Below are 14,553 nucleotides of genomic sequence, written 5' to 3'. Positions count from 1 at the left end.
CCCGCATGTATGCTACCAACACTGATTCGTGCCCTGTGCCTATTCTGAGGCCACCAAGAATCACCAAGGCGATTTTGGCCAGCCAAATCCCACATGTATGCTACCAACACTGATTCGTGCCCTGTGCCTATTCTGAGGCCACCAAGAATCACCAAGGCGATTTACGAGCCAAATCCCGCATGTATGCTACCAACACTGATTCGTGCCCTGTGCCTATTCTGAGGCCACCAAGAATCACCAAGGCGATTTACGAGCCAAATCCCGCATGTATGCTACCAACACTGATTCGTGCCCTGTGCCTATTCTGAGGCCACCAAGAATCACCAAGGCGATTTACGAGCCAAATCCCGCATGTATGCTACCAACACTGATTCGTGCCCTGTGCCTATTCTGAGGCCACCAAGAATCACCAAGGCGATTTACGAGCCAAATCCCGCATGTATGCTACCAACACTGATTCGTGCCCTGTGCCTATTCTGAGGCCACCAAGAATCACCAAGGCGATTTACGAGCCAAATCCCGCATGTATGCTACCAACACTGATTCGTGCCCTGTGCCTATTCTGAGGCCACCAAGAATCACCAAGGCGATTTACGAGCCAAATCCCGCATGTATGCTACCAACACTGATTCGTGCCCTGTGCCTATTCTGAGGCCACCAAGAATCACCAAGGCGATTTACGAGCCAAATCCCGCATGTATGCTACCAACACTGATTCGTGCCCTGTGCCTACTCTGAGGCCACCAAGAATCACCAAGGCGATTTACGAGCCAAATCCCGCATGTATGCTACCAACACTGATTCGTGCCCTGTGGCTATTCTGAGGCCACCAAGAATCACCAAGGCGATTTACGAGCCAAATCCCGCATGTATGCTACCAACACTGATTCGTGCCCTGTGGCTATTCTGAGGCCACCAAGAATCACCAAGGCGATTTACGAGCCAAATCCCGCATGTATGCTACCAACACTGATTCGTGCCCTGTGGCTATTCTGAGGCCACCAAGAATCACCAAGGCGATTTACGAGCCAAATCCCGCATGTATGCTACCAACACTGATTCGTGCCCTGTGGCTATTCTGAGGCCACCAAGAATCACCAAGGCGATTTACGAGCCAAATCCTGCATGTATGCTACCAACACTGATTCGTGCCCTGTGCCTATTCTGAGGCCACCAAGAATCACCAAGGCGATTTACGAGCCAAATCCCGCATGTATGCTACCAACACTGATTCGTGCCCTGTGCCTATTCTGAGGCCACCAAGAATCACCAAGGCGATTTACGAGCCAAATCCCGCATGTATGCTACCAACACTGATTCGTGCCCTGTGCCCATTCTGAGGCCACCAAGAATCACCAAGGCGATTTACGAGCCAAATCCCGCATGTATGCTACCAACACTGATTCGTGCCCTGTGGCGGCATTCAAAAACTACGTATCAAAACTACATCCAGGAAATGAATGTTTCTTTCAATATCCTCGAAAATCCGTGAAAGAGTTCTACTCATGTTGGTATACCCTAAAACCAGTAGGCCACAATGTCTTATCACAAATGATGAAGACAATTTCCAAAGAAGCAGGGTTAAGAAAGGTTTACACCAATCACTATGTACGTGCCACCACGGTCACTCTTCTATCACACGCGGGTGCTGAGACCCGCGAAATCATGAAACGGACAGGGCACAAAATTGCAAGCACCGTTTGGTCAGAAACGGTGTTATTCCTCAGTTCTGCTGGGGTCACACAACACTCCCAGTCTGGTAACATCAGTTTCAGATTTCAACAAAATGCAGTTATCCAGCGCCGCCATTTCCTCTATCTTCCCTTTCACTAACTGCAATGTCACTGCCAATAACTATTACCGCCAAGGCATGTAGGTCAAGGTCGACGAGTCCAAAAATTTCGGTACAGGTAAAATTTAATTGTTACCGACGAGAATTATTGTTCAAATAATGTGGTCTGTAAATAATTGAATCTGGACCAGACAATCCAGTTAACAACAACATGAGCATTGATCTGCGCAATTGGGAACTGATGACTTGTCGACCACATCAGCAAGCCTGACCACCCGATCCTGTTTGTTTCCTCTTACAACCAGCAGTTACGTTTTATCGGTTGCTGAAGACCTATTCTAGTCCAGATCTTCACAGGTTGAATAAGGCACTTTTGATCATACAACATTTGACATAGATATTGATGTTTACTTATGCTTCCAGCTGCCAAAATGGATGCCATATTTAAGCCATGAGGGGATAAAATTTTGAATGGATCATGGACATCAGAGTAAAAGAAATGGACATAAGTTAATTATTAAAGTGGGGGGAGGGGGGTTTACTAGATTATGGAAGGGGAGAGTGAGTGAGAGAGACAGAGGGAGGGGAGGGAAGGGAAGAGGGGTCTGGTCTAGGCCCAAGTTCCCAGGGCAAGGTTTAACCAGTAATAATTTGTAAAAGACATCAAGCAATTAGTTCATGATGATTTATTTACAGTATGTTTTACAAAATACAATGAAACAATGCCAAGATGACAGAACTGCACATTTCATGCCCATCATTCCAAACATCCCTCAAACACTGCCTTACATACCTTCTGCGAAATCTTGATAACACTAGCTCGCAGGTAGCTAGACATGACTGACATTCCTTCGCACTACGGCTTTAGGAATGTTAAATGCATTTAGTCAGAAAAGACCATTGCGACCTATCACCATGTAATCTAGCTTCTTTATCTTATAATAAAACATTTCATTTCTCTAACTTTTGTTGAATCAATTACTCTACTTTATAGGAAGCAATATTTCAAGGTTCTGTCTGTCTCAGAATCCAAGAAATATCTAATTCCATATTTGATATTTTTCCCTCCTGAAAATGGGGGTAAGCCTGTCCTATGGGATGTTATTTTTCAGCCAATTTGGCACATTCTTAAAGTTCATTATTTTCCCCACTTTCTTCACATGACGAAAATTTAGGCACTTTTCATACATATTTCACAACATTCAAAATAACTTTGCATTAATGAATTCTTGAGAATATGACTGGTAATGCCAGAAAACAGTGTAAGGTTTAAGAATGTTAAATGCACTTAGTCAGAAAAGACCATTGCGACCTAAATGAAAAACCATAACAACTAAACACTGTAATAACCTTTGATCAGTACTTCCGCCAAACACTGTTATTATGTTCACAATTTGCTATTATCAACACTCAACCCAATTCTTGTCAATCCTCTGATGTCAACTTTAGTGACAAAATCATTCTTCTGTGTTTAGAAACTAAAATTAATCAAATGATTCAGAAATGCATAAACCTTTTAATCTCACTGATTTTCAGTGTGAATTATCACTACGTAATGTTGGTGTAAATCCATCATTTCACTAAACTAAAACAAACACAAATAGTCTGTATATTACATACAAAACATGGCAGTAACCAAATCCTCTCAAAACAATTTCCTGTTTTAAATAAGTTAAAAATACCATGATCTTAAACAAAACCTTTTTAAGAACATTTTTTCACAGGGTTCCAATTCATCTAACCACTGATTTTTGCAACAAATCGATTAAGTACTTCGAATATGAAGAGATATCTCAGATGTGTATGTTTAACCGAACAAAACCCAAACGAACATAGAACACATGACTGATTAAACAAAAGGAATGAACTGACAGGTGTGTATTGTAAGATAACAGAGAAGCACTGAGACTAGGGGGTTTGTATTATGTCTTCCCTGAACTATTTCGGCTGTCATCACCAGCAACCTTGTCTGTCACCATGATCACATCGTCTTCACAAGGAACCATGTCTTGTCCTATGTTATGCGCATACTGCTCCACAAATCCTGTACTGCGACCCTACACATCCAGTGTCGCACCTTGTACAGTTCTGTCTACTTCCCATGTGGTATCTCATATATCCTGTGCGATATCTGTCGTATACCTCCCTGATGGGAGCAATGGAGTAAAATGATCTAGTCAGAGTCAGACTCGTGTTTCTTCTGCTTCTTTTTCTTTTTCTTCTTCTTCTCTGTTGAAGGCTGGAATAAAGATGACAGACTGCTCCATTATACGAGCATAACAAAACCTAGAAAGCAGTTCATATCTCACGACGCAGGGACACACTACAGAAAAAATCACACAGGAAGGAATCCATTTCTGAACTCATACGAAAATGAACTCTTTTTACTACAGACAAACTTGATTTGAGATTTTTGTTTTGTTAGTTGTTTGCCCATTGTGCAATGTCTAGTGTTTCAGTTAGTGAGTGTGTTGAGTTTTACATCAAGTTTAGCAATATTCCAGCATTATCACGACAGAGAACACCAGAAATGAGCTTAACCTGTAGTACCCAAATGGGGAGTATCTTGAAGTTAGGGCAGAGAGAAGCAAATACTATGAATCAGGATGAGGTAAAGTATTTTTTGATGAAGAAATCAGAAGAGGATGACTCACCTCTTCAGCTTCCTCTTGTTTCTTGTCCTTCTTCTTCTTTTTCTTTTTCTTCTTCTCACTACTTTCTGGTGTCTCTTGTGGCTGCGATTTAGCGGGTGTGGCCACTTCCTCATCGGAACTGCTGCTACTTGAGGCATCGAGCTTCCTCTGCAATGAGTCAGGAATATTACACATACATTATGAAGTGAGTTGTAGTGAACGTTACTATAGCCAGGTGTTTATCACACATGCATCACAAAGGTGAATTAAAGAAAAACAACAGTTTGAGAGCGATTAAGTTTTACACCACACTTAGCAATATTCCAGTTAAATGGAAGTGGTCTATATCATCAAGCCTGGACCAGACAATCCAGTACCCATGTAAGGAATCGACACCCAGGTATTTGGCACGACAAGCGAACACTTTAAACACAGACTACCCTAATACCCGGTACCATTCCTGACAATACTGCGGCATTATCATGGCAGTGGAAGTACCCATGTTTCAGGATTTAAGGAATTGCCAATTAAGGAAAAGAAACCTACTCGCACTCATCTTGCAATCAAAACCCATAAGCTCTGAACTTTCACCCATAATAACATCCCACAATGCATCATTCAGCAAGACGATATATCCCACCACGCAACATTTGGCAAAGCAAAATGTTCCACATTGCAACATTCGGCGATCTCTGTTAGACCCTTACATGGTGAAGTATACTGCACTATTCACCCTTCAATATAACGACACTTTGGCCTGGTAGACAGACATACGAAATAGCACCTGCTTAGCAAAAACTTTGACACAAACAGTGGTATAAAATATCAGGTTGCACTCTGTAGTTTTGGGTTGCACCAGTGCCAGTTTTGACCGGTTACACTGAGCTCTGACCTACCAACCAATGTTTATAAGTCTGTAGGCCCAGGACGCAGCAGGCTCTTATGGCCAACTGGAAAAGTGCAAACACTGTTACCAGACTCCTTTGAAGTGAAACACCTTGGAGTCAACTTTGTGTGCAGACTCTCTCAGTGTTGTCACAACCCCTAATGTACAGTATACAAACCTATGCACTTAAAAGAATCCATTTGTATATAACCAGATAGTGGCCACATGAATACATGCATGCATCTAGTTGCAGGTACAGCAACATGCAGTAAACATGGACAAAGTACTGTGACTATGTGTCCCAGTCCACCCAGCTGTGAATGGGTACCTCTTAAGGTTGGGAAAGCTACATTAACAAGGTGCACCTAGCAGGCTGCAAGAGTTGTATGATCCCCAGGGAGTTGAGATTGAAAATACGATGTGCCGTTGATGGACAACAATGATCGGGGGAAAAACAAAGCCCCCTTAGCAGCTGAACTTGTGAACTTGATATTGGTGCTATACAAACTTCTAACATATAAGATACAACGTATAAAAGAACTCACCTTTGTGGCTTTCCCTGGGGTTGACAGGGGCGCATCTCCTGAGCCATTTGATGTTTCCTCTTTCTTAACACTGAAACAAGGAAATACATCAATTATATACATACTCTGTTCTTTCATGATGGAAAATATGACAAAATCCAGCATCTTGTGGAATGGTAAATATTAGTCCCATACGTTATTACTAGTATATACAGCACTTGTCCTAACTTATTAGTCCCATACATTATTACTAGTATATACAGCACTTGTCCTAACTTATTAGTCCCATACATTACTAGTATATACAGCACTTGTCCTAACTTATTAGTCCCATACATTATTACTAGTATATACAGCACTTATACATTATTACTAGTATATACAGCACTTGTCCTAACTTATTAGTCCCATACATTATTACTAGTATATACAGCACTTATACGTTATTACTAGTATATACAGCACTTGTCCTAACTTATTAGTCCCATTCATTATTACTAGTATATACAGCACTTGTCCTAACTTATTAGTCCCATACATTATTACTAGTATATACAGCACTTGTCCTAACTTATTAGTCCCATACATTATTACTAGTATATACAGCACTTATACATTATTACTAGTATATACAGCACTTGTCCTAACTTATTAGTCCCATACATTATTACTAGTATATACAGCACTTATACATTATTACTAGTATATACAGCACTTGTCCTAACTTATTAGTCCCATACATTATTACTAGTATATACAGCACTTATACATTATTACTAGTATATACAGCACTTGTCCTAACTTATTAGTCCCATACGTTATTACTAGTATATACAGCACTTGTCCTAACTTATTAGTCCCATACATTATTACTAGTATATACAGCACTTATACATTATTACTAGTATATACAGCACTTGTCCTAACTTATTAGTCCCATACATTATTACAAGTATATACAGCACTTATACGTTATTACTAGTATATACAGCACTTGTCCTAACTGTGCCATGTTGCAAGAACAATAATTATGCAGTTCCCCAAGTCTACTCTGAAAGTGAGCTGAGCTGCTGTTTCCAGCACTGAAGCTGTCGATGTGCCAAGTTTGGTGACAGTATCTCATATGGCATCAGCCTCGTAAACATTTTGCATGGATGCACTGTCAGATCATGAAAACCAAATCAATGAACAATTACTCTGTATTAGGTCCAACTCATGAGGGAAAGATGTCATCCAGATAAGTTTGGGTTTTATCAAATAAACCTGATAAATCTCCTTGCTGAATCAATGAGTCATGTTAAATATCTAGCCACCTCAAACAATTTCAGTCCTTTTCATCGAGTATGAGACACTCACTTGAAATCTACATATGACTTGGTCCAATCCTTTGGTGTCTTCTCATTTGGTTTACCATACTTATCAAGTTTCCCATCTAAAATCATTTTCTTCTTTTGAGAAGCCTGAAAAATAGGGAAGATTTGGAAAAGCATCAATAAACAGCATAAACATTTTAGAGTTTCATAACACAAAACTTAACAATATTCTACCACCTATCTGTAAACATGTATGATGTTTAATTTTTCACCACACTGGCAATATTTCAGCTACATGGCAGCAGTCTGTAAATTATTGAGTCTGGACCAGACAAAGTGATCAACAGCATGAGCATCGATCTACGCACTTGGGAATCGATGACATGTGGCAACCATGTCATCGAGCCTGACCATCAGATCCCTTTAGCTGTCTTATGACAAGCATGGGTTACTGAATATCCAATTTAACTTGAATTCTCGCGGTTCTATTACCAAGACATCTTGACACTGTATCACACACCTTTGGCCCCAAGCCCCACTTGCGAGGATAGGTGTCCCTCTCCATAATAACCCGTTTGATCTTAGCCACAACATTGTGGTCACATGTGGAGATCACTGCCGTTGTCATTTGTGCAATGGCTGGAAAAAAAATCACATGCATTTAAATCTTTCTAGCTATCTTTTGACTGCAATTACACATTCAATACCTCCTGATGGTGAGTGATAGGACCTTAATACCCAATCATAGCAGACAGAACCAAAATGACTTCACTTATATGTCTCTAGCATATAGCTAGATATATAGATATATAGCTTTTGATTCTGGAAGATGTAACTGAAATTAACAAAGAAACTTTTACAAAGGCAATGTAGACATAGATTGGATGCATTTTTACGACACTCGCAGAAGCCACTTCCTGCAGAAACACAAATCATCCTCCATCTATTCACTGTTAGTGTCAGGTATGAACTCCTTCCACAAATATGGAGAGCAGCAGACGCGTTACACACCCAATGCTACAGCCTCCCCTTTCGTCGTGACGATGACAATCTCATCGTTGACCTCAATGCCATCATCGTATCTCAGTACACCAGGCAACATGATCTTTGCTCCGTAACACACAGCATTAATCTGGAGAGAAAACGAATGTCAACATTACAAGGAGATTCACCATAAAATGGACATTCAGGGGGTATGGTCAATGATATCTTTATGGAAATTAGATTTAATAGGTTTGTCACTACATGGAGCACAAAAGAAATAGGATTGGAAAAATCACCTATCAAATCTTAAACCAGGGCATATTCCAAATCAAGGCATTTTAATCCTTGTCAAAATCTGAGATTTCAAACTGGCCTCACACACTGTATCCATGCAGGGAATCAAACCTGTGTCCTTGGGACGACAATCAAACACTTTAAAATACTTGGTTATCCACCACCCTCAGACTGAAAGTGTACATACAGCAGTGTCTTTCATGATCATTCTTTTGTGAGAGATGAGAAGAGACTCTAAGGGGCGAATAACTCTGCGCAGATACTCTTCATCCTTGTGATGGTCGTACGCCCACTGGGCGTCCATCACGTCATGCATTGTCACCATCCCCTCCTGGAATGAAGACACAATTATCAGAGTGTACATACAGATATTTTGGGGGCTTGGAAGTCAGATCAATATCGAAGTAGACACAGAAGCTGTATCGTTGCCTACAATGCTTCGGGGAGGTCTCATATATTTCACAGATTTCGAGCAGGTACATTACAAACTTCATTATAAAGTTAGTCATCGAGAGCAAAGACCTGGATCCAGTTTCTCAAAGCTATCATATATTGTAGCAGACTTTTATGATTGTCAGTGCTACAATAGGTTTGTGAAACCATGCCCTCGACAATCCAAATCCGGTTTCACAAAGCATTTTTCAGCATTCAACCATCAATTTATGTAGAGTCTGTTTGGCTCAAAAAGCGGACCAATGAATTGCAATGTAACTGGAAAACTAATAAACATAAAATACTCAATGAAACACTGATAATAATCAAATCATCATAACAAGCCTGTGAGGTTTTCGCAGAATTTTTGTCCTAATAATAAAAAAGTTGTTTAACAAACTATCATTACAATACTGACATAGTTCCCTGTTTACTACGAGGGAGGAATGCACAGAAAGGCACAGCCAGGTGTTCGAGAAGCACGTGTACAAGTGCCAAGAAAGTTATTTATTCATTAGCCTGTGCTGTGCTGTCTCCACGCTTCCTTGCACATCTGGCTGTCCCTTCCTCTGCACTCCTCCCTTGTAACAAATAGTGAACTGTGTCAATATTTTAATACGTTTGTTAAAGACCTTTTTCATTTAAAAAAAAATATTCTGCAAAAACCTCACAGAGTTGGTATGAAATTCTGATTATGATCAGCGTTTCATTGAATATGTTAGGTTTATTAGTTTTCGAGCAAGTCCACTTTTGAGCCAAACAAACTACAAGTCATCGCATTGGAATTTTATTTCGAATGCTTTGTGAAATAAAGACATTATTGCAAAGTCAAGTGTGACATGCCACCTTCTTCCAAGCTCTAACACATGGGAGAGCATTTAAATCATTGACATTCACAGCATTATGTACAAAAGTGATTACATTGACAATTATTTAGTTACAAGATTGACCTATGACATAAATGGCTGCAAACAAAGTTATACTTGAAGGGATCCTGCTTGATTTCCCAAAACGTACATATCGCCGCCCACTACGTACCTTCTCAGACTGAATCCCTGACCGAACCCTACGCAGTTCCTGCATCTGACCTCCGACCCCTAAGAAGAGGCCAAGATGGACGCACATGGTTCGGATGTAGGTGCCCGCCTCACAGCTCACCCAGAATATACCTGAGCAAACACAGAGAACCACCCTTCTGTTATATAGTCACTCAAGACATAGTCAACACTCTAACATAAAGGCTGCGTTGCCTGACATCACTCTCAGCGATATTCCAGCTATATGACAGCGGTCTTTAAACATCATATTTGGACCAGACAGACCAGTGATTGTCATGAGCAATGAGATGCAACTAACTCACAGAGCATAACAATCCAATCTGTTAAGTTGCCGCTTCCATAGAAATAGTTGCCATGGTTACCACAGGCCAAATACGACCTTAAAAATAAACCTTTATATAAAAAGAATGAGCTTTTGAATGGGTTCTGTGCCATATTTTCTAAATTATTCCCCTTACTGCCCATGAGGTGGACACATAAGAAGATGCATAATTTGTACGACACATGTTCTTCTCACCCCCACTTTGATTCCTTATGACTGAATAATCAGTCATACCACAGGAATGGTTAAACCATTAACCTGTTCTTACTTGATTCATTGCCAAAAATACTACAACTTAACTATTCAGATACAATTTTTTTTTATTCCTGGAGTCCATTTGCAGATTGGTGTTGCATAAAAGAACAAGAGCAAGAAAAAAAAATTAAAAAAAAAACAGTCAGTACTCATCCATACATATTCACACCAACAAAAAGGTTTTGAGTTGTTAGCTACTGCAGAAGAAAATATTCAGCAATGTTTTTGAGGGTACGTTAAAAGTAGTACATATGCATAAATACCAGATAAAATGTACTAATTTTATGAAACTAACAAACTTCCTATGATGCATGACTGAGCAAAAGCAAGGTCAGGTACAAAGGGTAGTACACAAGTTTCATAAACTTGGTATTTAATATTTTATATTTAAATAATACAAAAAACGTGTTTGTCAAATGATTATCATAATCCTGCTTGTTTGAAGAAAGTAGTGCAAGAGAACTTGCCCATTGCCTTCTCTTGATCATACTCCATCATCTTGCAGTCATACACTGTACGGATACGAAGCTGACGTTTGACGGCAGAGATGAGAGGTGGACGTTGGAACAGAGCTCCCGTCATGCCTTCAATGGTCTGTAAATGAACACAAACGTTAAGAGCCTTTTCATCAGGAAAGATACACAATGCTTTTTGTCAACAAAATATATTAGTACCATGCATCAAGATTATCATGCTTATGATGCTGTTCTACGTAAAGGAGTTGGATTTGGTTTGTTTTAACACTGCTCTTAGCAATATTCCGGCAACATCATGACGGGGGACACCAGAAACGCGCTTCACACATTTTATCCATGTTGAGAATTGCACCAGTGTCTTCAGCATGATGAGCAAAAGCTTTAACCGCGAGTTTACCTCACTGCCCTGTTGCTTGTTGAGAAGTAACCTGTCAAATGACACTCAAGAATATTATTATTAGTAGTATTACAGGATTTGTACAGCCCACACATCCATGTAACTATTGCTTGCTCAAGGCCCTGGTATTTGTATATAGACACCAGTTGGGGAGACGTTTTATAAAAACATGTCCACGGAGCTTTTAAAAGTAGCTTTCTTCATTGATTATACAAAACAAGATCATAACTGTAAACCTTGACCTCATGAATTACAGGTGCTCATGGTTGTCATTTGACCATACCATAATTGAAACACATTTGTAAAGTTTTATCTAAGATTTGCTCTGACCTGTTTGACTTTCTTCTGGTCCTCGACAACACTGTGTAGTTTGAAGATACAGACGTACTCCTTGCCCGCTCCCTGCTGGGACTTGACCAGCCTGGTGGCACGCTCTACACACACGATCAGACATCCTGTCACCTTGGGGTCAAGTGTACCCGAGTGACCAGTCTTCTCAACACGCAGAATACGTTTGATCCAGGCCACGACTTCATGAGATGATGGGTTAGCTGGTTTGTCGAGGTTGATCACACCACTCCTGGAGATTGGATAAAGTTGGACATGTAAAATCTGGGGTTCCTTTCACGAAGCAACCCTTACTAAGGTTAACTCCCATTCTTTAACATTGCGAAGAAATGGGCTCCACAAACTGCCACCTATGTGGGAAATGAACCAGGGATTACCAAGTGATAGCGAACGTACTATCAACCAGGCCACTCCACTGCCCTTGGAGATTAAGGAGGGCAAAGGGGTGTTTCACGTCTGCTCCACCGATATTGGAACCCATGGACTTCTGACTGTTACAATAACAGGCTTACAACAAGAACTGTTCGACACATATAAAAAATATACAACAAACACACTGTCAACGCTACAATCTACAATGACATAACATTACCTGACATAATCTTCTATGGGTCTTTTCAAAGGAGAGCATCCAGATGGAATGGGTGTGTAGTGGTTGGTTCGCACGTTCAACTTGTCAAAATTCTGGAAATGAAGTAATAATTGACCTATGTAAGAATTAAACTTTTCACATGAAGCAGTGAAACATCCTTCACAAACACATCCTCAATATCTCCAGGATATACATTCCAATAAGTCTCCACTATATCCTGGATTCATATTCAGCTCAGCCAATCAGCTAAGCTGCAGTTAGCACCAAGCTTCCCAGTGTCAACAAAGATTGCGGTTGCAACTGTGAAGTTTTTTCACAGTGCGACTCAGATTTGGGGAAATCATAGAGACAAACCGATAGGTCCTGAACTTTAAAAACATATATGCAAGAACTACTTCTACCTCATTCACTGACATGCAGTCATGTACAGTTTCACATTATGATAAAACTGATGAAGTTCTAGAGATTGATACTATCATTGATACATTGCCCTTGTCAAGTCATATTGTATACATGGTATAATGGTATTTCAACAAAAGTTTACAAAACATTTTTTTAAACAGAAACCTCATTTCTGGAACTACACAGAATTTCACACACAAAAGGTTTCAATCAAGTATTTACAGTTGCACTGGGATGCAATAATCAGTTCTACTGATTGTCACTGATGAATTCATGAGAAGATAAGGGTTCAAGTCACTGAATATGGGAGTGAAACTTAACAGCCATACTTAACAGCCCACCTTGAGCAGCAGCGGCCATTGAGATGTGTCTAGTTTGGCTGCCTTCTCTGATGGTTGAATGAGAAAATTTTCTGAATGCTGGATAGACTGTAAATAAAAAATGACATCCAATCACTAAGTAAAAGAACCTCTACTTCTCACCACGTGTCCACCATCTGAACTTCAATCTTTTAAATCTATAACTTAAGATATGATAAGACACATGGAAATAAGACATAGGTTTTTGTGGAATCAGGCTGTGATTGGTCTAAAAACAACAACTGGATGATTCTGTCAGCCATGCATTTCAACATTACACCAGTACCTTATCTGCCCCAGACTTCTTGCAACAGAAGCTATAATTCCTCTACATATGAATTCTAGGTTCATGTTATAGTCAGTGTCATGCAACTTACATCAAGGTAAAACTTGCCAAATTATACAAATTAATTGTACATCGTTCCCTTTTCACTGTGAAGAAAGGTACAGAATATAATGCTAACATCTTCAAAATGTCTTTTAGAAGGTGCCATAGATGACCAAGATCTTTTATTGATAACACTTTAATTTAATCTTCTACACACAATGCAAGGGATCTGGAATGACTCTGAAACATTGAGTGTAAAAGGTTAAACTAAAGAAGATTTATCCATGAAAGGTTTTGGTCAGCACATCCATAGATAATATATTTACCCCTAAGTCCTCTCCACTCTTCTTCCTGTGCTTTTTCTTGGATTCTAAACAGGAAACACATTTTACATGATAGCATGATTATTGACAAACATCATATTATATATATGGTTCAAATATATTCGCAATTTAGACTGGACAAACAACAATATAGCCTTTGTCATGCAAATTTCTACTTTGTGGATTTCATAAGTAATATCCTTTGCATATTTTCGTTTGTAATTGGATGTACAAACCATTCTTAAGCTACAACTATGTTAGAATTATTGTAAATAAATTAAACTGTTCCGTGGTATACCATGAACGTTCGATTTCTGTTAAGTCCAAAAAATAATTTCGTTTTTTTTCTTGCGGTTTCTGCCATTAACTGAGGATAACTGTAAGTATGTTTGATTTGGTTTTTTAGCTTTAAATGCAAAGAAAAAAATAAAAAAGCTGATTTCAGCTTCGCTTATCGTGCCGACAAACAGCATGTTTAATCAGGGCCAGTCGATAACTACTTTATAGTTTGTTTGTGTTGAGAGCACGTGGACGTAAGTTTAAAATCATAATGCAACCAAGAGGCCGAGTAACACTGGCTACAAATAACACCGTGATAGAGATACAACTTCGCCTAAACTATCATACTAACAAAAGCGTTGAAATTCAAAGGAATTAAATTTGTGCAATGCATAACGCTTCAATTCCTGAAGATGCCTTACCGCCTGCGTCCGCCATTTTCCAACACGTGGGTTTCACTTGAATCAAACCGGAGGACCTCAACCGGGTCAGTCCGCAGTAAAAGGGTGGATAACTTTGTGCTTACTCTCCTATTGTGTAGCCATTATACTTGCTA

General features: G+C 39.7%; 1 protein-coding gene across 1 annotated transcript; it reads right to left on the bottom strand.

The window, feature by feature from the left end:
* Nucleotides 1-2,462: 2,462 nt before the first annotated feature.
* LOC137281734 (H/ACA ribonucleoprotein complex subunit DKC1-like) lies at nucleotides 2,463-14,460 on the bottom strand. Its single transcript, XM_067813315.1, has 14 exons — nucleotides 14,420-14,460; nucleotides 13,722-13,765; nucleotides 13,050-13,136; nucleotides 12,307-12,398; nucleotides 11,697-11,946; nucleotides 10,961-11,087; nucleotides 9,897-10,027; nucleotides 8,614-8,757; nucleotides 8,160-8,280; nucleotides 7,669-7,787; nucleotides 7,192-7,295; nucleotides 5,857-5,926; nucleotides 4,447-4,593; nucleotides 2,463-4,031 (listed from the first exon to the last, which is right to left on the bottom strand). The coding sequence occupies exons 1-14, from the start codon at nucleotides 14,433-14,435 to the stop codon at nucleotides 3,966-3,968; spliced, it is 1,518 nt and encodes a 505-aa protein (XP_067669416.1). The 5' UTR covers nucleotides 14,436-14,460; the 3' UTR covers nucleotides 2,463-3,965.
* Between the last annotated feature and the right edge of the window lie 93 nt (nucleotides 14,461-14,553).

The sequence above is a fragment of the Haliotis asinina genome, chromosome 4 (assembly GCF_037392515.1).
Source record: "Haliotis asinina isolate JCU_RB_2024 chromosome 4, JCU_Hal_asi_v2, whole genome shotgun sequence".
Classification (NCBI taxonomy): Eukaryota; Metazoa; Mollusca; class Gastropoda; order Lepetellida; family Haliotidae; genus Haliotis; species Haliotis asinina.
The sequence above is the reverse complement of the archived record's forward strand: the minus strand, read 5'-3'. Positions and strand labels throughout refer to the sequence as shown.

Bases quoted from the DNA above. Each gene is read 5' to 3' on its own strand.
- LOC137281734 (XM_067813315.1), bottom strand. The intron at 10,028-10,960 runs GCAAGTTCTCTT...GTGTTTGCTCAG, and splicing joins TGATCAAGAGAAGGCAATGG to GTATATTCTGGGTGAGCTGT. The intron at 4,594-5,856 runs GTGAGTTCTTTT...GACTCATTGCAG, and splicing joins CCCCAGGGAAAGCCACAAAG to AGGAAGCTCGATGCCTCAAG.